Here is a 24,678-nt window from a genome sequence, read left to right as displayed (position 1 = left end):
GTGGGTGTGGGTGCCCGCGCGCGCACTGCCCCACACTCTCCTACCCCCCACCGCCTTCCCACCCACCTCGTGTCAGCCCCCCCCCCCCCCCCCCCCCCCCGCCTATATCCTCTCCCCGTGTCTTCTCCTTGCCCGTACGGCCCTTGCGCGCCGCCGCCCCCGGCCACGGGGCCGCGCCGCTGCTCAGAGGCGGGCGGAGGCGACGGCGGCGGCAGCGTCCGCACCGGAACCGGGACGGGCCGAGCCCTGCCGAGCGTGTCCGAGCGATTCCGAGCAGCTCCGAACCTGCCCGAGCGGTTCCGAGTGTTTCCGAACCGGCCGGCGTGGCGTCCGCCCGGGCCGAGCCGAGCGGTTCCGAGTGTTTCCGAACGTGCTCGAGCTTTTCGAGCGGTTCCGAGCGGGCCCGAGCAGGGCCGCACCGGGCCCCGCGCCCGCCCCACTGCCGCTCCCTCCACCATCCAGCCAGTAATTTTCCAAGCCCAGCCGGCGCTTCTTGGCTGAGCCCGCAGAATCGGCGGGGCCATGGGAGACAAAGGCACCCGGTGAGTGAGGACCGGAACAGAGCGGAGCATCCCGGGGGGGCATGCCCGGGCATGGCGGGGGAGGGGTGGGACAGGCGCTGCCCGTGCTCTGCGCTGGAGCTGGTGGTCCCTTGGGGTGGCCCCGCTGCTGGGATATGGTGCCCTCCAAAGGGTAGTGAGGACCCGGAGACTGGGGACGTCACTGTTCCCTCCCCATCAGATTTGGAGCCTGGATGGATTTGGGATGGGGGAGGCTGTTGTCATCGCAGTGACGCCAGGGGACCCAGGCCCCGATGTCATTCCCGGCATGCGGCACAGCTGGGGGTGTCAGGGAGCACGTGTCAGCCCTGGAACGCAGGGACACGAGGGCCTGCGACGCCTTCATCCCATGGGAATGCTGCCATGGGCATGCTGTCTTTTAGGGGCCCCTGTGGAGAGGTGGATGGGGACCCCCCTCCCCGTGCTCCCCAGGGCTCCAGGTGCAGACCGTGGCAGGACCCGCTGGGCTGCACATCCTGCAGGGGGCTGTTGGGATTTGAGGGAGGGTCTGATGACCTCTGCCAGCCCTTGCAGGGGGGCCTGTGGGATCTCCGGTGGCATCTGCTCACCGGCTGGCTCACCAGCAGAGTGGTCAAGGAGTTGACACTCCCATTCTTCATCCCAATCCGTTTCTGTACCCTTAGCCATTAATCATGGAGGACCAGGGATTTCAGAGTGCTCATGCTCATCCCTCAACACCATCACCCTCCCTTTGCTCATTCCACATCCCCTTGGCATCAGGATCAGGGGGCTTCAGTGTAGCCTCTGTGCCCCTCCCCCCTCCCCCCCCCCCCCCCCCCCGAAGGCCACAGCAGGAGAGAAGGAAGAGGGGATCTGGCCCTGCCTGGGCAGAACCTTCCAGAAACATTGCAGTGTTTTGGAGTGGCAGGATGGGAGTTGTGGGTGCCTGTTGAACTCATCCAGCATTTTGGGAAGCGGGTGTTGCTGCCGCCAGCCTGCTGGCTGTTGGTGCCCCAGCCATGGCTGACAGCATCTGCTTCCTCCTTGCTCAGTATCCTGAATTCTTGATAATTTATATTACGCTCCTGGAGCTGGGGGACAGCCCCACAGATCAGGGGGCTGGAGCACTCACTGGGTTCCCCCCAATGTCTGGGTGCAAACCCCAGGATACAGCTAGTTTGGCCTCCAGGGTTTTTCGGGTGCCAGGGGGAGCTTGGTGAGTGGCATTCCCATCAGCAGGCGTGCCAGCAGGAGAGGCATGAGCTGATCTGCTCCCTGCCTACGCAGTGTGTACAGTGGGAGCCGGGGGAGGGTGAGGGGGAAAGAATTATGCTTCCTCTCCAGTTTGGATCTCCAAACCCAAATCCACTGGATTTGATCAGGATGTTCAGCTGTGAGAGCTGATTTACTATCTGATTTCCCCAACAGCCCATTTTTGCTGATTCCTGCTGTGGCATCCCACTTGGGAGTCACCAGTGGGAAGAGCTGGATGAAACAGCTGAGTTTGTGGCTGTTGGCATCATTGATCACCTTTCCCTGCTTTTCCCACTCAGCATCCAGCCAGGGCAGCTGCAAGTTGTCCAGCTACTGGAATTCACAGCTGCTGGGATTCCTAGCCTGTGGCTTGAGGGTGGCTTCCTGATGGCTGGGAAGTGCTGCAGTGGTTCCAGTACACCAGAGCCCACCTTGGTTGGCATTAAGCACCCCTTGCACCTTTTCTCTGGCCCAATAGTACCATCCAGCCCCTCTGTAGCATTCCACCATAGCATCTTGCTGCTACGGAGGTGATCCTCGCCTACTGCCAGACCTGCTGCTCAGTCCCTCTACCATCCCTTTCATCCCCCTAGATGAAGACATAGGATATGGGAGGAGGATAGGGATCTCCACTGGGAAGAGAAAGAGCCCTAGAAGGTGTCCAGGACTCCTGCTTCCTGGATGTTGTTTGGAGAGCAAACTCTGATAATAACAGCAGGATCCAGACACATCCTGGATCCCACAGCTGAGGCGTTTCCTTGCCAAGGAAGTTGGTGGAGCTCTGACCCAGCTGGGGGATGCTGCTGCTAACCCTGGGAGGGGATAGATAGATGTATGCAGCAGAAATGCAAAATGCAGCATTGAGGCTGTGGGATGCTCTTGTTTTGGGATTGGCTGGCATGGTTCTCCAGGCCTATCCGGGCACAGCTGGCATGGAGCTTCTGCCTGCCACCACGGGATTGTGCTGCTGCGTATGATGTGGTTGCTGGTGGTTCTGTTATCCTTGGAGGTCCCTTCTAACGTGGCTCTAGCTAATTAGATCTGCCAGCCAACCTTGTTAGCATGAGAGCTGGCAAAACCCCTGAATTCTCTGCCCTGGGTTCAAAGGCAATCAATGGTGTTGCCATCAGATCTTGTTCTGATGCCTAGGGGAATTAAATCCTCATAAATCTTCCCAATCAAGATCCAACCCCACTCAATTATTGACCACCCAATAAAGCCATTGTTAGCCCTGGCTGGGTGCCAAACAAGCTCATTAAGAGATGGGATCCATGACAGGGGGAGGGCAGGAGAGATGGGATCTGGCTGTGTGGCAGCATGACAGGCTCAGGGGGCACTGGGACTGCCCGCAACCGCAGGAGGCCCCAAGCCTCTGATGGGCAGGGGCAGAGGCCACTTCCTGCCTCGTGTCTCCAGTATTTCGACACCAGGAAGGGCTGGAGCGGGAGGGAAGGCTTCACACTTCCTCCTTTCCTCCCTCTAGATCCGGTGGTGGGTGAGGGTCACCCCGCTGGCAGCAACAGGCCACTGTGTCCCCATGTGCCCCTTCCATTCTGCCACTGGTGCTTCAGGGGAGATGTGAGCTCCTGCACCCATGGTGTGGGGCCAGGCAGGGCTGCTGCACCCACAAGATGAGGGCACCGCACGTACCCACAGTGGAGAGCCAGCCTGGGCTCCTGCATGCACAGTGTGGAGCTGTGCAGGTCTCAAATTCTGTGGAGCTTCTGCACCCATAATGTGGGGCTTTTGCACCTGCAGTGTGTGGCTGGGAAAGTCTCAGGTTCCATGGGGCTCCTGTTCCAGTGTGGGGCCAGCACGAGTGTGTGCCAGGCAGAGTGGTGAGGAATGGCTTCCTGCAAGGCCTGCCATCAATCTCACTTGCACTTGGGCTCATTAGCAGCTCCATTAGCATCTCCAGGGCTGTGTGGGAGCATCACCCATGTCTCAGGGGGCTGGCAGTGGCACCCACTGAGCCTCCAGCCTTGGCTGCCTTTTCTGGGGCTTCCCAGCACACCTCAGGTTGTAATCCAGCATGCTGGAACCTCTTTGGGGTTTCTCTTGGGAGCTGGCCTGTGGGGTGTGGGGTGACAGGCTGTCAGGGGATTCTCCTTATCCTGCTTTGAAGTAATGCCTCATTAATTACCCATTAAAACCTTGCTTTTAGTTGCTCTGGCTCTCAGGAGGATGCATTCATTGCCCCTCCATCCCTGACTCTGGAGACTGATCCCCCCCATGGCTTTCAAACCCCAGAAACAGGGGGTGCTGATGCTCTTCCATGGCAAGTTGAGGCCCTTATCTCCCCAAGTTATTTAATTGGAGTAGCATTCCCATTAATTCCATATTTCCTTGCACCAGCACAGGATCACATCTTCATCAGCAAACCCTCAAGACAAACATCCTACTGTGGAAGTGCTTTCCCATTTCGGCTGGGAAAAGTCAATCCCCCAACCCCCACAGGGAAAAGCCATCCAGGAAGAGCCAGCAGGATGTTCCTGATGTTCCCAGTGGCTTGGGACAGCCAGAAGGATGTCCCCAATATTTTATGTGTCTGGCAGAGGGTTCCTGTGGCTTGTCTGGGGACAAGGGAATGAGAGCCCCCAGCTCCCACATTTCCTTAACCAGACTAGATCTTGCTTCCCGGGAAGAGCTTGGCCAGGCTGTGCTGGTCCCCATGGCTCTCAAGAGAGTGGGATGTGGAGACTTGAGCGTGCAGAAGTGCATGGACACACATATGCAGGGATATGGAGATGCAGGGACACAGGGAGGTGGGGACAGAGAATTTCAGGGATGTGGGAGGTGAGATGTGAGGGTGTGCCCACACATCTCCTGATGCATCCTACCCCATCGCTGGGGTGGTAGTCACCCCCAGGCAGGAACCCATCAAGGTGCCCCTTGGCTTGGTGTGGGCAGCTGCAGGCACTGGGGTGGCTGAGGGTTATTCCTGGTGTGGCTGAGGGTCCATCATCCAGTAGCAGCCTTTGACATTTTGGCAGAGCCAAGCAGCTGCCCTGGGAAATTGTTTTTTTCCAGCCTAAAACCACTACTAATCTTCCCGGATGGTTTTAATGGAATTTTAAGGCGAGGAAGGATTATCTGAGGAGAACCCATAATGGGTGGCTTTGTGCCAGGGCAGGCTCCAAAAAATCTGGCAGCACCAGGCACCCTACCTGCCTCTGCCCACTTCCTGCCAGCAGCAGACAGGCTGAGAATGCTCCGGCATTCCCCAGCAGTGGCATGTTGGATCCACATCCTTTCTCCCATATCTCTGGTGTTCCAGAAGGATTTTGGCAGTTGAGAGGGGTGTCTGGGGGCTAGTCCCATGGTTTGGAATGGGAATAAAAGCCCTGGGGACAGGAGCAACCAGACTTTTCTTGCTTCTCCAGTGGATTTGGGATGCATTCATGTAAGGTAATGGTGAGGTGGGTTCATCCCATGGGATGCTCTCATCCTGCACGTGCCTTGACCCCATGGTCCCACATGCTGGTCCCCAGGGCCAGGTGGATGCTGGGGTGCTGCTGCCTTTCACAGTGGTCTCTGGGTACCATCCTCAGGCAAAGGGGTGGGCTGGGGTCCTGACGCCTCCATTATCCAAAGCTGGGTCCTGCCAGTGGGTGCTGAAGGTTGGATGCACCTGGCACCATGGGACTGTGCCAGTGGATGCTTCTTCCCCCAGGGACCTTTCCTGATGGGGATAGCTGGACAGCTGTATGGGCAGGGAGCCAGGACTAGAATGGGGGATTCAGGAGTGGAGGGTACCCCTTGCTCCAGCACTCACCCCCCCTTTCTTGTTTTGCAGGGTGTTTAAGAAAGCCAGTCCTAACGGGAAGGTAAGGAAGCATGGCTGGGAGTGGGGGATGGGCATGTCCCTGAACCCAGATTCCATCCTGTGCACTGTCTGCCTCAGCATCCTGCCAGGGTGTCAGGAAGGGAAACTGAGGCACAGTAGGGCTGGTGGGGGGCTTTCCCAAGGTCAGGGGTCAAGCAGACAGGTTTTGGAGTGCTGGGGTGCAGGTGACTCTGCATGTGGGGGTTTTGGGTTGGGCAGCAGGAGCTGATGCAGAAAACCTTCTGCCTCGCAGCTGCCTGTCCTGTGCCTCAGTTTCCCCATCAGGAGAAAGGTGAAAGGGTGACATTGGGGGGCTCATCCCTGCCTGACAGTGGAGTACAAACCCCCGGGGTCCCACCCAAGAGTCCCCAGATGCAAAGTGCCTCCAGCTCTGGGGACATCTGGAAAGGTTCCAGGCTTGACTGGAATGGGGTGGGATTGGCTTTTGGCTACCACAGGGACACTGGGGATGATGAGGAATATGGACCCCAGTGGGTGGTGACAACATGGGGGGCCTGGGGGGGTCTGCTCTCTGTGCCCCTGACACCCCATTTCTCCCTGCAGCTCACTGTCTACCTTGGGAAGAGGGATTTCGTGGACCACATCAATGTGGTGGACCCCGTGGGTATGTAATGGCAGGAAGGGGACCTCAGTTGCAGGGAGACGCATGCCAGGGTGGGCTGGGCTGTCTGGGAAGAAGAATTCTGGGGAGCAGAAAATAGCTGATTTGGGATAATATTCATGTCCCGCTGTGGCTTTGCATATGCCCGGGTTAGGTAGGTGCATACTGTCCCTGCTGGAAGTGTGTTCTCCCCAAGCCCTGGCTGACAGCTTGGAGGTGATGATTCTCTGTGTAAAGGGGGGGTGTGCTGGTGTCCCCTGAAACCCTGCCTGTACATTCCCCTCTAACCCTACCAGCATGTCCCCTGACCCTGACAGTGTGTGTCGCCCTGCCAGCAGTGTCCCCTCATCCCAGAGGCATGTCCCCTGACCCTAACAGTGTGTCCCTGAACGTGCCATTGCATTCCCTGACCCTGCCAGTGTGTCCCCCCTGTCCCTGTGGCACATTTCTGACCTGGCTGTTCTGTTGCAGATGGAGTAGTGCTGGTGGATCCTGAATACCTGAAGGAGAGAAAAGGTAATGTCTACCCCTGCGATCCCTGGGGCTACAGAAATGGCACTGCCACAGGGTGATGCTAGCATCCCCATGCAATCTTACTCAGGCATTGGCATCTCTGGGCCCTTTGGTGACACTTTCCAGCCCCCTGTTCCCATGACAGATTCCCAGTTCTGTGGAGAATGGGGGTGCTGTGGTGGGCATCTGAAGGCATAGCTGGCTGCTGAATCCTCATATTCTCAACATGGCATGTCCTGAAACCATCACTACTTCCCAGTGCTGGTAGCAAGGATGCTACCTCACCTTGGTGCCTCCATACCATGATGGTCCTTTCTATGACCCACACCCTGCTACCAACCTCCCCTTGTCACCCTCTCCAGTCTTTGTGACATTGACCTGCGCCTTCCGCTATGGCCGTGAGGACCTGGATGTTCTGGGGCTGACCTTCCGCAAGGACCTGTTCGTGGCCAACTCCCAGGCTTTCCCCCCGGTCCCCGAGGACAAAAAGCCCCTGACACGGCTGCAGGAGCGGCTCATCAAGAAGCTGGGCGAGCACGCCTACCCCTTCACCTTCGAGGTAGGGTGACAGCAGGTACTCTGGGGTGCTTTAAGGGACTATGAACCCTTTGGTGGGGACATCAGGGTCCCATCTGTCCCTGTGGGGTTGTGGTTGGGGGTGAGATGCTGCTATCTGTGATCAAGACACAGCTTTTGGTGGTGAATCTTCAAACTTCAAGCAGAAAGCAGCCACCAGTAGGGGAACTGCCAGTCTGTGTCAGCACACTGGGAATCCATGCCAGCACTGGACAGCTGTGGCAGGGAATGGGGCAGGGTAGACCCCCTGCTCCATGCACCTGCTCCTCCGATTTCCCCAGCACAGCTTTGGCAATGCTGGCCACCCCCTCTGGAGCTCTGTGACATATGACAGTGCTCAATCCTATGGCCTCGAAAATGGTCCTGATGCCCTGATTTCTCAAAATCTCCAATTAATTAAAACCCTCTAAAATAATGTATTTTTGTGGCACTTTGAGATTTGGGAAATGCAATAGTAAAATGAGAAAATCCTTCCTGGATTTCCCTCTTTCCATTGTGGATAGGATAGGAAAGTACTGGTAGCCCCCCAAAAAGCTCCTCACCCCCCTTTTCCCTTTCAGATCCCCCCCAACTTGCCTTGCTCCGTCACACTGCAGCCAGGCCCAGAGGACACGGGGAAGGTAAGGTCCCCCCATGTTCCCATGCTACTTGGCTGTGGTGAGTGGCCGCTGCTGGGGTCACCTCCTTGGGGAATGCAAAGGGGTTTCTCTGCCTCCTTCTCCCCCCTTCCTGGTTTTCAGGCCTGTGGAGTGGACTACGAGGTTAAAGCTTTCTGTGCTGAGAACCTGGAGGAGAAGATCCACAAGAGGTAAGAAGAGAGGATCCATCCAGCCTGGATGGGAGCGGTATCTTCTTGGTGCTGGCAGCAGGAAAGGGGCACCTCAATTTGTAACCCACCTTGTGTGAGATGTTTTCCAGAATGGGATGGAGTTGTGTTCCAGGATGGGGCTTGGATGAGGATGTTTTCCACGATGGGGCTGGGATGGAGGTGTTCTCCAGGATAGGGATGGGTCAGAGAACATCTTGGGGCTGGCATATCCACCACTGTGCAAGGAGCCCAACACTTGCTGTGGGCAACCTGGCCCAGCCATAGGTTTCCCCTTGTAGCTCTGGTGGACATCCAGACAAGACCTTCCATGGCATCCTTCTGATCCAGCAGACCAGAAGAAAAGAGTGATTTGGGCCAAGAAAGAGGGTAGCTTGTGGGCAGCCTGAGTTCTCCTCTCGACTTCCCCCAGGAACTCGGTGCGCCTGGTGATCCGTAAGGTCCAGTATGCACCAGAGAGACCTGGCCCCCAGCCCATGGCAGAGACCACCCGGCAGTTCCTCATGTCAGACAAGCCGCTGCACCTTGAGGCATCCCTGGACAAAGAGGTGAGCAAGGACTGGGGAGAGTACACTGGTGGAGTGACCCTGGGGATCTCACCATCCTTTCTGTTCTGCTCCCCTACAGATATACTACCACGGGGAGCCCATCAGTGTCAACGTGCATGTCACCAACAACACCAACAAGACCGTGAAGAAAATCAAGATCTCAGGTGAAGAGTAGGGCTGTGTCCCCTACCCCACTGGTGTCCCTGTCGCCATCCCCGTGGGGCCTACCCTGATCCCCATCTTGCTGTATCTCACCCCAGTGCGCCAGTATGCTGACATCTGCCTCTTCAACACTGCCCAGTACAAGTGCCCAGTGGCTGTGGAGGATGCTGAGTGAGTACTGGCTCCTTGGGAACATCATGAGGAGTCCTGGAGACCTCAGGGGGGTCTTAGAGGAGCCTTGGAGGTCTCCTGCCCCAGTACAGCCCCACTGGGATGTTGCACTTGGAAAGCAGGAACCAGTGGGAGGAACAGGGATATGGAGACCTTTTTTCTGGTGGCATCTTGGGGATGTCACCCTCTGCATCCTCCAGAAAGGTGATGTTCATCAGGCTGTGGCAGGGATGGGAGTATGTGCGGTTCACCAGGCTAAAATGGAGATGTTTGGGGTGGGCTGTGGGAGCTGTGGGTGGCTGGGGCTCTGGCTGATGGTGGAAATCATCTCCAGTGATATGGTGGCCCCGAGCTCGACGTTCTGCAAAGTCTACACCCTGACCCCCTTCCTTGCCAACAACCGGGAGAAGCGGGGGCTGGCGCTGGATGGGAAGCTCAAGCATGAGGACACCAACCTGGCCTCCAGCACACTGTGAGTCCCTCTAGCCCCCCAGGCTCCTGTCTCCCCCTGCAGCATGGGGGCAGGGCCTGGCCCCGGTGGGCATCCAGCCCCTGCTTCAGGGGTGATGCTTGGGGTGGAGATCCCATGGGGGGACCTTCAGGAGGACAGGGAGCTGGTCCCCATGGCCGTTCCCTCACTCATGCCCACCTGCCCCTTTCTCCAGATTAAGAGATGGAGCCAACAAGGAAATCCTGGGCATCATTGTCTCCTACAAGGTGAAGGTGAAGCTGGTGGTTTCACGAGGAGGGTGAGTGTTGGGCACCCCCCCACCATGCTGCACCTCCTCTCTAACCTTGGGACTGGTCTGTGCTGCAGGTGGGACCCCATCATCCTTAAAGCTCCCCTGGGACTAAGCAGCATGGGTGGGACAAAAGGTGTGTGGGGGTTGTGTGTCCTTGGGAGGGTACAGTGACTAATGTGTTGTATCCTTTGACTCATGCCAGCCTGCTGGGAGACCTCGCCTCCAGGTAACACTGCACTCCCCCCAGTATCCCCCAATCCTCACTGCAGCCCCCCATTGCACCCCCTCAGCCCCTCAGGGTGCTACCTGATCCCATGCCTGTCCTGGGAATTCCACTGTGTTGGGTATGCTGTCTTACCTAAAGCAAAAAGCCTGGCAGCGGTGGGGCTGGGGTGATGAGACTGGGAATGCTGTCAGGTTTTGAATTTTGCATCTTCCTACTCGTACTGGAGTGAGAGGTCAGTGGGTGCTGCTGGGGAGAGTGAGCAGGGCACAGAGGTGGCTCTATAGGGCTGAGCATCTCTGTATGTGGGGAGGCAAGTCTCTGGGGCTTCCTAGGTCTTCATCGTCACATCACTTCCCTCCCACAGGGTCCTACAAGGACCATGGGACTACTTGTCCTCTTTTGTGACACTTCTCTGTCTGAGCTCTGTCCTATCTGCCCCTGGGGGCAGCTTGGGGCTGTGCTTAGTCTGTCATGCCCTGATGCCACCATGCCCACTGAGCACTGGGAAAACTTGGTGCACCTCCTGCCATTCCCATGGCACTGCTGGCTGCAGCCTAAGCCCAAGGGATTTTGGATACCCCCCCACAGCAGCTAATGACATATTTTTGTCATGCTGCTCTCCCTCCTGATGCCCCTCTACTTCTCAGGGGGCCTGTGCTGATCCCCCACCCTGGAGTCCAACCTCAGCCAAGAGCCATGAGAGCTGCTGAGCAGCTCCATGGAGGATGATACAGGGGTTTGCCCAACTTTGTGGTCTCTAAAGCAGCTGTAATGGCGGTGCTGTTCTGCTCCCCCTATGCAAATTTGCCTCGCTCTACATGTAAAGTGCAGGCAGGCCTGTGCTTTACCCTGGTATCTTTTCCAGCGATGTTGCAGTGGAGCTGCCCTTCACGCTGATGCATCCCAAACCCAGGGAGGAACCAGTACACCGGGACAGTGAGTGTTTGTCCCTGCGTGACAAGGCCAGCATCCCTGGCGGTGGGTGGGGACAAAGGGAGCCAATGAGGCTGCATGGAGGGAGATTCTTGGCTCCTGTTGACCCTGTTCACAGGGCCTCAGTGTTAAAATCATGAGGGTGCTCCCATCACCCCAGTGCAGCCAGACTCCAGAGGGGGTTGCAGCCACACACTGGAACAGTGGTGATGACCCCAGGGGAATCTCAGCCACCCCAGTGGGATGGCAATGATGACTGCAGGGGGGGGTCTCACCCACCGTGGTAGGAGGGCTGAGATGATCCTGTGGAAGGTGTCACCCACCTGGGTGGGATGGCAGTCACCACCCTGTGACTAATCCTGTGTCATCCCTTTGTTCAGTTCCAGAGAATGAAGCGCCCATAGATACAAATCTGATAGAGCTTGATACAAAGTAAGAGACTAAAATACACCCTCCCCCAATTCCCACATTTTGTGTGGGAATGTGAAACATGGCTTTTGCATGGCACCCCCCCAGTCCTCTAAAACCTGCTGTGCCGTGGGATTGGCACATGTGATCAACCCCACGCATGTCACTTGTATAGCATGATGTGTGCTGTTCCCCTCTCTCTTCTCTCCTCCTTCACCCTTCCCTGCATGGCTTTCCAAAAAACAGGAGAAACTGCAGTAAGAGGCTGCCGGGATCGTGTTTGGGGTGTGGAAGGTTGTTGCCACAGTGTTCCCTGGGCTGATGATATGTTTGGGAGGTTTTAGGGTACTTAACCCACCCAGCTACTTCCTGCTGGTCTGCGGTTCCCCCGGAGTGTGGCAAATGCCAATGGCCCTGGTAAAGCTGCACCTGCTGGAGAGCTTAGGGGCTCGTTTTTGTGTGCATTGGGCAAGTATTAATAAGGCTTTGAAAACCAAGGCTGTTTGCTAGGGATGGGGAGTTTTGGGGCCCCCTGAGCTACTGTAACATCATGGCGATGCAGGTTGAGCTCACTGGGCAAGCTGGGACAGCTTTGTGAGACAGGAGGTGTTTCACCTTGTACCCTACCTAAACCCCCTTCCCTTGTGTCCCCACTAGTGATGATGACATTGTGTTTGAAGACTTCGCCCGCCAGCGACTGAAAGGCATGAAGGATGACAAAGAGGATGAGGAGGAGCGGACAAATTCCCCACAGCTCAACGACAGATAAGCGAGCCCCCCGCAGCTCGCCACCCTGCCCCAGGGACACCCCTACATTAGGCTGCTTCTCTTTTCTATAATTAATTAATTTTGTTTTCTACCTGTACTGGGAGCCTACCAATTGCCCGATGGCCACAGGACCTATAACCATCCAGCTGTGCCGTGTTGTCTCTTCATCCAGCTGCCAGAGCTGCTGTTTCCCATGCAGGGCACGGACGGGGAGGTGAGGAGGCAGTGGGGCTCACTGTAATTCCGTCCCTGTCCAGCCTCCTGCCACTTACTAGAGCCTTTTCCTATGAGATGCCCCTTTTATGAGTTTTATGTAAGCCCAGTCTCAACACCAGTTTGCTACAGGGAGAGTGGATGCAGCAGAATTGTGGGGGAGGTGTTTTTTTTAGGCAGCCTTCTCATGGGAAAAGGCACCTGTGCACCTCAGTGTCCCCTCCTTTCACCCATGGCCAATCCCCCTCTGTCCAGCCCTGCTGCGTATGTTCCCTCTCTGGGATGCTCAAGCCTGGCTTTGACTTTAGCCCCTACCCCAGCTGCTCCAAACAAAGGGGATGGGCAGCACCTGCCCTTTTCTTCCCCCAAGTCCCCCCACAGTGGCCAACCCCAGGGGTCCTCCCAGCTGCATCTGTTTTCACACCAGTATAATCTCCCTGGAGGAAACTAGCTCAGAGCTGGGAGCTGCTGGTGCCAGGTTACAGCGGTAGAGGGGACCCTGTGGGTCTGTGCCATCCACCACACACTGCTTGGTCTGGGAGAGGCCTCAAATACCTCTTCACAGCCATGGCAATATTGTGGCAGAATAGCCTTGTCCCCAGCAGGATGTTGCCAGGGTTACTTTTGTCCTGCCAAGCTGCAAAGCCCCCCTGGTTGATGTTTCACTCTGCCTGCATGGGATCTAGCACCTCTTTGGGGGTAGGGGAGAATCAGGGCTTTTGCCACCCTAATCAATATTTCAACAGATGCTTGTACCTCCCGGATTGGTGGTGCCTGGACTTCCTCCCCCCTCCAAGGGTCTCTGGTCTCCCACCACTCACTGAGAGGCCATTCCCACTATTTATTGTGTTGTTGCAGTCATCGTCATCTGAGAGCATTTTGAAGGGATAGCTCCATCTCCCTCACCCAGTTTGTGGGGTGCTGAGCTGAGCCCACCTCCCTCCCCCCGTAATTTTTGGGTAAAGCTGATGGGCAGCGTGGTACTTCTTTTTGTAAAGTGGTTCCTTTGTACTGATCATTGATACCTGCTGCTTTGGTTTCTTCACCCTGTCTGTGATGTTTCTGTGTTCTGTCAAATAAATTATTCTAGTTTATTAAACTCAGAAAAAAAAAAAAGAAAAAAGAAAAAAGAGTAAAATACAGTCCCGATGCCTGGACACTTCTGTTGGCTAAGGATGGGGGAACTGGCACAGGCAGCAAGTCAAGAACCATAGAATGGTTTGAGATGGGAGAGACCTTGAGCTTATCCAGTTCCATCCTCCCTACCATGGCAGGGACACTTTCCACTAGACCAGATTGCTGAAAGATCCATCAAACCTGGCCTTGAACACTTCTAGGGATGGGCAGCTTCTCTGGGCAACCTGTGCCAGGGCCTCACCACCTTCACAGGGGAATTTTTTCCTTCCTGCGCAAGGACCAGGGAGCAGCAGCTACCTGCCCTGCTGATGCCACCCCATCCCTCAACTGAAGACAGCCTCCATGGTGTGCAGAGACATGCAGAGGAGCCAAGGAGGAGATTAAGGATTCTGTATCCCACAGCAGGGACTGGGCATTATTTTGGAAATGAAATGCATGGTCATGTAGTACTTGATGAGCACAGGGCACTAACAACCTGCTTGTTAAACAAGCCATGTCCAGTCTGTGTCCTGCTGAGGAACTGCTCAGAGCTGATTGTTTTAATGATCACAGAATCATGGAGGTTGGAAAAACCCTCTAAGATCATAGAGTCCAGTGGTTCCCCTGCCCTGCCAAGGCCACTAAACCATATCTTCAAGAGCCACATCCAAACATCTGTTAATGCTGCAGGGAGCTTCTCATCCCCTTTGAGAGCAGCAGGAGCGAGTACTGGGAATGAGCCAAGTAACACTTCCGTTTATGGACTTGAATTCAGAGACAGTCCCTCATGAAAGGGCTGTAGTTTGTCCCCTCACAGTCAAGGAAGGAGAAACCCTGCCTCAAGTTGTGCCAGACAAGGTTTAGATTGGATATTAGGGAAAATTCCTTCCCTGAAAGGATTGTTCAGCCTTGGGACAGGCTGCCCAGGGCAGTGGTGGAGTCCCCATCCCTGAAGGGATGTAACAGATGTGCAGATGTGGCAATTGAAGATGTACATAGTTCAGTTGTAGACTTGGCTGTGTGTGGGTAAAGATTGGACTCCATGATCTCCAAAAGCTTAAAGAGCTTTTCCAGCATGAATGATTCCATGATTCTGTATCCAGCTGTGTTACCTTGCCCAGGGGTTAAAACTCTATGGCCTCAGTGAAGACAGGCCTTCTGGAGGACCTCTCCGTGGTCCCAGGGAGAGCAGAGGTTGGACACATTCATGTCCCATGCAGCTTGGGCTGCCCTTGCCCTTGTCCTTAAGTTGGTTCACCTTATGGGTGTCAGAGGCTGTGCCAACCTTCCCTGCCAAAGACAAATCTGGCTCCAACAAAGCCAAAGTCTCCACAGTCACACAACTAGACTCTGATTCCATATGGACAGTGCCAGAGACTCCATGTGGTGCATTCTTGAGAGCAATGTCCCTACTGCCCAGCACAACTCTCCAGATCCCTCCTATGTGCATAATCCCTTCCCACAGCATCTGTGAGTACTTAATATTTTTATATCTCCAGTCCTCTGTCAAATCTGGTTCAAGCTGGACAAGAAGGCTTAAGTTATTTTAGGAAAAAAAAAAGGGAAGTTCAGATGGGTACAAACTGAACTATTGCTTAAGCCCCATTTTGAAAGCCAAGCAAATTCGGTTCCCTGTCCTCACTGCACTATCTACATCACTGTGATAGGGATGGGGGTCAGCTCCTCCACATGTCCTGGCAAAGGGGGCAGTCAGGAAGAGGTAGCTGGGGTATTGGGAAGGCTCCAGTGGTCTCTCTGCCTTAGAGCTCACCTCTCCAAGGTGAGACACTCCCACTGTGGGTGTTTCCCCCAGGAAGGAGGAGCTGCACAATCTGAGTGCACTTCTGCCTAATTGTCTGCTCCCAGGGGTGCTTGAGGAAAACCCACTGAGCTCCAAGATCCCTCTCCGGGAGCCCTTCATGTCTGTGTACTATACACACTGCCCTTCCTAGGGCTGCTACAGGTCCGAGTCATGGGGCAGAAAGGCCACCTCCTAAACGCAGAAACCTGCAGGTCTTGGTGCAGGGGAAGGGCACACTCAGCTCTACCACAGCCGGAAGGAACTGACTCAAGAGCAGATGAAGAGACTAGAGAGCCAGGAGCCCTCCCTGCTGCCTGCACTGGGGCAGAAATGCTCCCAGGCTCTTGATCAGAACCCATTTCCCCCAGTTCAGCTCTGGCTCAACTGGATTGGTTTTGCTGTGGACCCCTGGAAGCAGAAAGGATGCTCAGGCACTCCTGCAGGAGAGCTCAGCTTCTCTAGGACTCAAACAGGCTTTTCCTTTTGTTGATTGGTGGTGACACAGATCCATGCCTTTAGTAAGTGACAAAACATTAACATCCCCAGCCTTGGGCAGGACATGTTGCCCCTGCTTCACATGCTGCCACGTGGAGTTTTGGGACAAGCAGAAGTGCTCACATGGCTTGTCCTGGGAGAAAAATGAAGCAGGTTCCAGGCTCAGCTGCCAGGTAGACAACTGTTGCCATGGCACAGAATGAGTCAGTACAGCACATTACCAGTGTAAGGTTTCCCCAGGTGCTCTTGAAGTATAGCCTTCATAAATGTCAACACCCCTTGGGGGGTGCAGCTTCCCCTTGGTGCTCTGGGCCTGGAATACAATGGGTAAACATCCCACAAAAGAGCCTGTTTCCTCAAATTCCTGTTTTTTTTTTTCATGAAATCTGAGAATGGTTTGATTTGGAAGGGACCTCAAAGCTCATCCATTCCCAACTCCCTGCCAAGGGCAGGGACACCTTCCACTAGACCAGGTTGCTGAAAGATCCATCCAGCTTGGCCTTGGGCACATCCAGGAATGAGGCAGCAGCAGCTTCTCTGAGCAACCTGTGCCAGGACCTCCCCACCCTCACAGGGAAGAATTTCTTCCCAATAGCCCATCTAACCCTGTCCTTTGTCAGTGTGAAGCCATTCCTTGTCCTGTCACTCCAGGTCCTTGTCAAGTCTCTCCTTTTTGCTCCTCTCCCTTTCTGCAGACATGACACAAGCCTATGATCAAACAACAGCAGGATGTTCTCTGCCAGTAGCCACAGTCAGAACCACAGGCACAGCTCTCATCTGAAGGCTGGTACACAGGAGAACAAGTAACACAGGCAAAATTTTTACTATTATTAAAATAGAAATTTTACAGTTGTTCTGCTCACTGCAACAGTCTCCAAGCAGTATCTGCAGGCAAACATACACACTAAAGCCCATGCACACTACAGCAGAGGCAGGAAATGCCCCATCTCACCAAAACACCACCTACCCACACTTTCCACAGGGCTGAACCCAGTCCCAGACATGCAAGGAAGCATCACTCGCTGCTGACAACAAAGTTCTGGGTTTCTGCAGATGCCACGTGTGCACAGTGACCAGGGGAGGGTCCCTGCTGCCACCTGCTCCACCAAATGTGTGGCCTTTGTGAACGAAGATGGGCTCTGCTTCCCTGCCAGAGCTGTCCCAGCTCTGTGTGTCATACACATGCACGGTGCCATCAAAACCTTGGATAAAAGGGAATTAAAAGGATAAAGAAGGAATAGAGAGTGCAGAAATTAACTGCTTTGCTCTAGTCCAGCTGGGCTCAGGATTACCTCCCAGCAGGAACAAGGAAAAATAGCCCAGGCTAGAAACCTGTGAGAAGAGAGCAGCTCTGCCTCTGAGGAGAGTGTCTCAAGGAAACAGCTGCTGCGGAGAGCCCAGACCAGATCCCCAAAGTTTGTGTATTCATGGGTGTGAACATGCAAGGCTCTGGTCAAGAGGCAGCCTTGCTGCCCAGCTGGCATTATCAATGCTGTATCCTATAGCCAGGCTGTGACTGGTACTATCAGGGCAGTGCTTGTGGTCAGCTTGGGGCCTTTGATCTCACAGAAAGGCAGCAGGCATCTTCCAGAACCCACCCAGGCCCCTTTCAGAGTTGTTGGAAAGAGGCAGCTGCAGAGGACAATTAGTTGGCATCTCTGCTGGCTCCAGGGGCAGCACTGAAAAGCCATCCTGTCATTGGGGGGTTTTAGGTGGAGTGAACTGGGCCTTCACAAAATTATAAATCAAAAAAGCACACAGAAAAGGAGATCTCTGCCCTAAGCACCTACCTGAAATGGCAAGGTAGCCCTCCAGAGCAGGAGCCCAGGAGACACACAGGAATTCTGCACCTGAACCAGAAGAGGGGACTTTGGCCTTTGCCAAGGCCAAGAACTCAGAGGTTTTCCTGAGGTCTGTCAGGGTTAGGAGTCCCCTGCTTGAGAGGCGAGCCACGGGCTGGGAGCTTGGCTCCAAGCCCTGAGCTCCAGGCCTGGTGCCCATGCACCACTGCTCACTGCATGGCGCCGAGGGCACTGACATGGTCTCCATGAGACCCTGTGGCTGTCGGATGTCAGCCAGGCACAGCCGGCCTGTGGCACAGCACAGAAGCAGCGTGTTGCAGTCCAGGAAGGCTAGGTTGCTGAGCTCCTCACTGCCTCTGGAAGCTGGAAAAGAGAGGCAAGTCTCAGGTCCAATGAGGAGCATCTTCAGGATTTCTGTGCTGCAGTATTGCTTGAGAAAGAAAGCAGGATGTATGCTCAGGAGTAATGCTCCCAGCTCCAGGGCCCCCAGCATCAGAAAGAGTGAAGCTGCTGGAATGAGTCCAGAGGAGGCCATGGAGAGGCTCTGAGGGCTATAGCTCCTCTGTCCTGGTGACAGGTTGGGAGAGATTGGAATGTTCAGCCTGGAGAAGAGAAGGCTCCAGAGAGAAGAGAAGGAGCCCCTTCCAGTGCCTAACAGAGCTACAAGAGAGCTGGAGAGGGACTTTGGACAAGGGCCTGGAGTAACAGGACGTGGGGGTATGGGTTCGCACTGACAGAAGGCAGGGCTAAATGGGATATTGGGCAAAAATTCTTGTCTGTGAGGGTGGTGAGGCCCTGACAAGGTTGTCCAGAGAAGCTGTGGCTGCCTCATGCCTGCTAGTTGGTCAGGGTTTGGAGCTACCTCGTCTAGTGGAAGATGTCTCTGCTTATGGCAGGGAGTTGGAATGAGATGAACTTTAAATGTCTCTTCCAAGCCAAACCACTCCAAGATTCTTTGAGTCCCTGTGGCACGGGGACAGTGACAAACAGACCTTCCTTTTCCTCAGTGCTGTGATACTGCCACTAGACACACACATCCCCTCCTCCCTCCCCAGCGATGAGCTCTGTGGGGACTGAGTCTCACTGCACAGGTGAAGGCAGATAGTCCCGAGATCCCCAAGGAAACCAGACCTGCACCCACCACCTACTGTAACCAGGCTGTCACCTCCCTTGTTTGAGGCAGCACACACAGCATCCCTCTGTGAACCCAGTTCTCCACACTGAAACTATCTGCAGGACTCCGGTAGTACCCAGATTTGGAGCAGAAATATGAGAAATCAGTGTAATGTGAGTGGTAAGCAGCTGGATGGACCTGACAATAATCACCTCTTTCCTCAAGACAATATACTTGTGGCAAATATCTTTATAACCACTTACACATCTCCAAAAGTACCTGCTCAGTGAAATGTTTGCTATTCAAGCAATTAGCATTGCTTTACCCAAACTTCATCTTTCCAAAAATAAGACATTAAGCTTGCCTTGAATACCTGCTGTGTAGACATTTTTCCTTGATTCAACCTCTGTAATTTGGACTCTGTCAAGTCTTGAGCCATGAAGGACCCATGGGGCTCTGGCTGAAATGGTGGCAATTTTAGCCCAGGATTGCTCAGTGCCATTTTCTGTTGCTATGGTGCTTACAGATTTAATAAGATCTATTAGGAAGAGACAGAAACAGATGTAGAACACATTGAGAACCAAGTAATCCATCCAATTAAGCTGTTTCACAACAATACCTCACCAAGGTAAAACTGACCTACAAAACCAGTAAGAAATCTAATTATGCCTAACCCCCTCTTCAGGGTAAAACCCCTTTCCAACTCATCCAGCAAGGATTGACAAAATGCTAAGCAAAATGAATGAAAATTTGTGAATTGAGATGTTTATGTTCAATGAAGAAGTTTTCTCCTTCTTTTGCACTTCCTTTCAGGTGGTTTACAAGTATTTCCCAGTAGCAGTCTCTCTCTTTTTGAGAGAAGTAAGGTGGATCATGGTCTATCCCGAAAGGCAATGGATGGAACTATATTTCTAACCATTGAAGTTACTACGGGGACACTGTGCCAACTACATGCAGTGCAAGGCTACTGTGGTAGGCCTAAACATACTAATTCTCTAATGAGGTTTGTGCTGTTAAGTCCAAACCACCAAAACTGGTGTAGACCCTTGTCTTGTATCCTTCTCCAGCCTGTGCCACACAAGTGTGGTCACTCAGGACAGGGAAGTGGCACTCCTCTCCTCATATTTGACACACAGGAAGAAGGGGAAGCTAGAGATGTGAGATACAACAACAACTGCATTGGGAAACTACTTTAGCTCAGAAACCCTTACCAGAGTCCTCTGCTGATACCTGCCAGACCTGGAGGGAGCTGTTGGGTGGGCCACTTGTTACCAGCAAGCTGAGGAAACAGAAGAGTCTCACAGAAGAGTCTCACAAAAGAGTCTCCTCAGGAGCAGAGAACAGCCTTGTTTTCCCCAGCCTGGGACAAACTGGTCTGCTGCTCCTGTAAACAGGAACTCCTGCCTCTGCTTGGAGCAGAATGGTGGCTGGAAGGACCATAATCCCAAAACTCCTTATGCAGGGATGCTCCACATAGCTCATGCAAACACAGTTCCAGGCAACAGCATTTATGAGGATATTTTATGAAGATCTGATGAGTAGTGGCTGAGGGAGCTGGGGGGGGGGCGGGGGGTGCTCAGCCTGAAGAAAAGAAGGCTCAGGGGGCATCTTTTTACTCTCTACAACTCCCTGACAGGAGGGTGCAGCCAGGTGGGAATTGGGCTCTACTCCCAAGGAACAAGGGACAGGACAAGAGGAAATGGCCTCAAGTTGCACCAGGGGATGTTTAGGTTGGATATTGGGAAAATTCCTTCCCTGAAAGTGGTGTCCAGCGTTGGCACAGGCTGCCCAGGGCAGTAGTGGAGTTGCCATCCCTTGAGGGATTTAGAAGCTGTGTGTGGCACTTGGGGATGTATTAGTGGTGGGATTGGCAGTGATAGGGGAATGCTTAGAATCAATGGTCTCAGAGGGCTTTTCCCACCTAAATGATTCTATGATTTAATTATCACATTTTCCAGAAGGACTAGACTAAGAATGATCCAGACAGCCCTAAAGTAGTCAGTGGGGAATTGTGTAGGAAGAAACACTGAACAAGAGATCAGCCAGTGGTATTTGTTTGGTCTAAATCTAGAGCAGGAGAAAAAGCTTTTGAACCTGCATACACAGGGTCTTGCAGAGCAGTGGCACCAGCCACCAGTGTCCTACTCTGCTGCTAAGCAGCTCCAAACAGTGTCAAATGCTGGAGAAAGGTAGAGCAGGAAAACTCTACAGGCCCCTGCTGCTCAGAAGTGGGGTAGGGAGCAGCAACATCAGCACTTCTTGGTAACTGGCCCAGACTCACACTGGTCTCAGAGCTGGCAGGGTTGGGAAGCAGGCATGGAAAAGGAGTTTGCTCTCACTGAATAAGTCCCTTCTCCTTCTCCAACACATCCTGGGAAGGACCTTGTGGTCATACCTGGTGTCCGGCACATATTTCAGGCTGTACACTGGGCGCTCTGAAAATCCACCACATTCTACCTTGAAATCTCTCTCTGGACACAGGCCCTAGAAATCAGAGGCAAAGCCATTTCTTCACACAACGGTGCACAACTTGTGCTCAGTTATCACAAAAAATGACAGAGACATGAGGCAAACTCTTGCTTGGTATAGCTCTTCCCTGTCCAGTGCTGCCTTTTTCAACAGAAGATATAGGTCTGAAGGACCCCAAAATAGTCAGCGAGAACAAAAGTCTGGAGAAAGCTGCTTCCAAGAGCTCTTCCTGTGTTTGTTGCCATCTGTGTACACCTGGCTCAGGAGCTTTCTACTTACCTAGTGACCAAATACCACCTTCTACTCTAGTGCAGAGGTCACCACCCAAGGGCTAACCTTAGTGCTCTGCAGGATGGTCCCACAGGCCTGAGCTGCTCAGCAAGCCCCTTCTTCACTTGGCTTCCTGTGCTCATCTGTTCTCTTTCCCCCTGAAATGCTTTCATTCACATCCCTGGAGATGAAGTATCCACAACCCAAGCTGTCTGCAGAGCAGCTGCAGGATAACATGACTGGACAACAAATAGGTGACTTATGTGCTTTTCCTTTCAACCAAAGCTGCTCAATCCCTGGGCATGCCCTTGTCACAGCAACAGGTAACAGCTCATGAAGGCCACCAAGCCCTGGCTTGGTCTCTGAAAATATCATGCCAAGGAGGTCAGAGAGGTCTGGTGCCGCCCTGGCTGCAACACCCACCTGGGTCTCCTTTGTCAGCAGCGTTGGTGGTGGGATCAGCTGCAAGATCTCGTTCCCATCAGACTGTCCATACCCGGCCACACAGACATCTTGGTGGAGTGGGCATGAAGAGCCAGGAACATGGTGAGGGCTGCCCCCCTGCCCAGCCCACCCTCCCTGAGACAAACCCGAGTTACCGCACAGTCCATGGACCACCAGACCCTGAACTCGAGCCCAGGCTGAACCCGGAACAGCTCCAGCCACTTAGCTCCACTTTTGGGGTCCTGGCCCTGCACCCTGGCCTCCCTTCTGGGACCCCAGACTGGTCCATCCCCAGAGCCTCCTTTCCCCCTTCTCCCGCTACACGGGCCCCAGCCTGGCCCCTGGGCCTCCTTCTTTCCTCCGGCTAGCCACAGCCACCCCACCCCGCCAGACTCCAGCCTGGTCCCTCTCCTCCCCTCAGCACTCCCCGCCTCGCACTCACGGTTCCCGCGGGCCCATTCGATGAGGCGGGTGGGTGCCTGGAGTTCGAAGGTGTGCAGGTCGCGGTACCTGCGGGGAGAGGGCGGGTATGAGGCCGGCGGTGCTCAGGTCGGTGCCGGGTGCCGGGGGTCCGGGGGGTCCCTCACAGTCGCAGCGACAGCAACAGCCACTCGTCCGCCGCCTCCATGGCAACGCCCGCCCGCCCGGCGCGCTCCTGACGTCACAGGCCAACGCTCGGAAGTGACGTCACAGGGCTTGAGGCGCCGGCATGAGCCAATGAGCAGCGTGTGACAGTCCGGCAACCCCGAGTGGCGGCGTGGGCTGTGATGGCAGGGACCTCGAAGCTTACCCAGTTCCATTCCCTGGCATGGGAAGGGACATCTTCCACAGGACCAAGTTGCTCCAAGCCCTATCCAGCCTGGCCTTCACTTCCAGGGATGGGGCAGCCACAGCTTCTCTGGACAACCTGTGCCAGGGCCTCACCACCCTCACAACCAAGAATTTCTGCCCAATATCCCATCTAACCCTGCCCCTGTCAGTGGGAAGCCATTCTCCTTTTCCTGTCTTTCCAGGCCCTTGCCCAAAGTCCATTTCCATCGCTTTTGGAGCCCTGTTAGGCACTGGAAGGGGCTCCTACTCTTCTCCTCAGAGTCTTGTCCAGGCAGAACACCCCAAGCTCTCCCGGCCTGTCTCCAGAGTAGAGGGCCTTCAGCCTTTGAAACATCTCCACGGCTTTCCTGGACTTGCCACACCAGCTGTTTGTCCTGCTGTTTGGGTCCCCAGAACTGGCCGTGTTACTCCAAAACATAAAACCTGCTTTCCCTCTTGTTCTGTTGCTCCAAGCTCTTGCCAAGGTTCGGTCCTTTTTGTTCCTCTTACTTTTGGTCTGTTTTCTTTTGCAGACATGACACAAGCCTATAATCAAACAACTGCAGGATGTTCTCTGTCAGCAGCCACAGCCAGAAACACAGGTACAGTCACATCTCTCATTTCCCAGATCATATCCAGCTTTCCATCCAGTAGAATCTTCAATGCTTAATGTTTGAAATTCTTTGCCCCTTCCATAGCAGGGGTCTGGAACAAGATAAACTTTAAGGTCCCTTTCAACCCAAACAATTTGATGGTTCTGTGACTGTGTGACAATGGCATCTTTCAAAAAACAAGCATTAGGTACCTTCAACTGAATGCAGATGAGTCACGTGTTCTCTGATGTAAATATGTAAAATTACAAGAAAACAGAAATATGAAGTGAGTTAAATCCTGTCTCTTAGTTGAGATCCCATGGATCACTGTGTTAAGGGGAAAGCATGATTATATCTTTTCAGAAGACTATTACATAGGGTAAAGAGATCTAAATTGGAGAGAGAAATATTTAGAAAGAGCAGGAAAAAAGGCACAGATTGCCCAGAGAAGCTGTGGCTGCCCCATCCCTGAAAGTGGCTTGGAGCAACCTCGTCTAGTGGGAGGTGCCCCTGCTCATGGCAGGGGGGTTGGAATGAGATGTCCTTGCAGGGAATAGGATGATCCATCTGCAAATAGAACTGTATCTGGGCAATGTGAAGGAACATCAGTTAAATCAGTCTGTGGATTTGAAATGTGCATCACTTGCTCACACTGGAATGTTCTCCATCATCAGGTAGAGGTAATAGGCTCACTGGATTTAGCGTGATGCATCTTCTTAAATCATCTTATGCTTGTTCTGATGTTAGAGTTGCTGCTGCTGACAGCAACTTAATGCATTCTGGTACTCCCGCTGCACCTGGGTCCAGGTGTGGACAGCTCTTCTGTCTCTTCATTCTTGGTTGCTTTAGTTAGAGACTTAAGACTTAGTCAATTCCCCCAACCTTGGAATCCATAGTCAACAAAACACCACACCTCTGAGAAAACCTTGTGACCTGCTTTTTGTGACCAGACATGGGAGCTCAATTATTGCCTCTGTTCTTTCTGGATTTATCATTTGTTGCCCCTTTCCCAAAATAAAACTAAATATTTCACCTTCCTTTGGCACAGCTGAGTTTTGGATGGACATACTGTTACCCTTTTGCTAGAACAATACATAATGTACAGTGTCTGCTACAAGTAGAGTAATTTTATCCCTTAATTGCAGTGCATTAAGTACCAGAATTCTCTGCAGATACAACAGGCCTGTGAGATGGACAAGGAATTGGTTGCATGGTCACATCCAGGGGGTGGTGATCAGTGATCAGTGGCTCCTGAAGGATGGCGCTGATGTCCTGATGGTACTGGGACCAGTGTTATTTCATATCTTCATTAATGACACAGACAAAGAGATTGAGTGGACCCTTGGCCAGTTTGCAGATGACACCAAGATGAGTGATGCACGTGACCCACGTGAAGGAGGGGATGTCAATCAGAGGGACCTGGACATCTTGAGAACTGGCTCATGGGAATCTCA

At 53.8% G+C, this 24,678-nt stretch overlaps 2 protein-coding genes and 1 long non-coding RNA gene across 5 annotated transcripts; 2 read left to right on the top strand and 1 right to left on the bottom strand.

Moving 5' to 3' along the window:
- The first annotated feature begins 196 nt into the window (after positions 1 to 196).
- ARRB1 (arrestin beta 1) lies at positions 197 to 13,409 on the top strand. The gene is made up of 16 exons (XM_053969562.1): positions 197 to 542; positions 5,572 to 5,602; positions 6,166 to 6,226; positions 6,695 to 6,739; positions 7,099 to 7,295; positions 7,873 to 7,932; positions 8,053 to 8,120; positions 8,551 to 8,686; positions 8,766 to 8,850; positions 8,947 to 9,019; positions 9,354 to 9,491; positions 9,685 to 9,768; positions 9,965 to 9,988; positions 10,854 to 10,924; positions 11,302 to 11,353; positions 11,987 to 13,409. Exons 1-16 carry the CDS (start codon positions 523 to 525, stop codon positions 12,096 to 12,098), a joined length of 1,257 nt encoding a protein of 418 aa, XP_053825537.1. The 5' UTR covers positions 197 to 522; the 3' UTR covers positions 12,099 to 13,409.
- Positions 13,410 to 14,897: 1,488 nt separating this feature from the next.
- WDR73 (WD repeat domain 73) lies at positions 14,898 to 22,475 on the bottom strand. 3 transcript variants are annotated; one of them, XM_053969575.1, is made up of 10 exons: positions 22,409 to 22,475; positions 22,264 to 22,331; positions 21,801 to 21,889; positions 21,034 to 21,122; positions 19,850 to 19,917; positions 19,003 to 19,176; positions 17,513 to 17,887; positions 16,690 to 16,924; positions 15,944 to 16,506; positions 14,898 to 15,855 (listed from the first exon to the last, which is right to left on the bottom strand). In XM_053969575.1, exons 1-9 carry the CDS (start codon positions 22,447 to 22,449, stop codon positions 16,437 to 16,439), a joined length of 1,209 nt encoding a protein of 402 aa, XP_053825550.1. In that variant the 5' UTR covers positions 22,450 to 22,475; the 3' UTR covers positions 14,898 to 15,855; positions 15,944 to 16,436. The 3 variants fall into 3 exon arrangements, with proteins under 3 accessions (XP_053825550.1, XP_053825557.1, XP_053825564.1); XM_053969582.1 differs by having other exon boundaries at positions 19,012 to 19,176; XM_053969589.1 differs by lacking the exons at positions 14,898 to 15,855; positions 15,944 to 16,506 and having other exon boundaries at positions 16,527 to 16,924.
- Positions 22,476 to 22,572: 97 nt separating this feature from the next.
- Positions 22,573 to 24,261, top strand: LOC128803623 (uncharacterized). Its single transcript, XR_008435782.1, has 2 exons — positions 22,573 to 23,233; positions 23,330 to 24,261. It is a non-coding gene; the product is annotated as an uncharacterized LOC128803623 (long non-coding RNA).
- Positions 24,262 to 24,678: the final 417 nt, after the last annotated feature.

This window comes from Vidua macroura, chromosome 2, assembly GCF_024509145.1.
Source record: "Vidua macroura isolate BioBank_ID:100142 chromosome 2, ASM2450914v1, whole genome shotgun sequence".
Taxonomy (NCBI): Eukaryota; Metazoa; Chordata; class Aves; order Passeriformes; family Viduidae; genus Vidua; species Vidua macroura.
The sequence above is the reverse complement of the archived record's forward strand: the minus strand, read 5'-3'. Positions and strand labels throughout refer to the sequence as shown.

Bases quoted from the DNA above. Each gene is read 5' to 3' on its own strand.
- ARRB1 (XM_053969562.1), top strand. From the start codon at position 523: ATGGGAGACAAAGGCACCCG. The intron at 10,925-11,301 runs GTGAGTGTTTGT...CCCTTTGTTCAG, and splicing joins GGAACCAGTACACCGGGACA to TTCCAGAGAATGAAGCGCCC. The intron at 11,354-11,986 runs GTAAGAGACTAA...TGTCCCCACTAG, and splicing joins CTGATAGAGCTTGATACAAA to TGATGATGACATTGTGTTTG.
- WDR73 (XM_053969575.1), bottom strand. From the start codon at position 22,449: ATGGAGGCGGCGGACGAGTGGCTGTTGCTGTCGCTGCGACT. The intron at 19,918-21,033 runs GTATGACCACAA...CTGTTTCCTCAG, and splicing joins AAATATGTGCCGGACACCAG to CTTGCTGGTAACAAGTGGCC. The intron at 19,177-19,849 runs GTAAGGGTTTCT...TCTTCCTAATAG, and splicing joins GGTATCAGCAGAGGACTCTG to ATCTTATTAAATCTGTAAGC.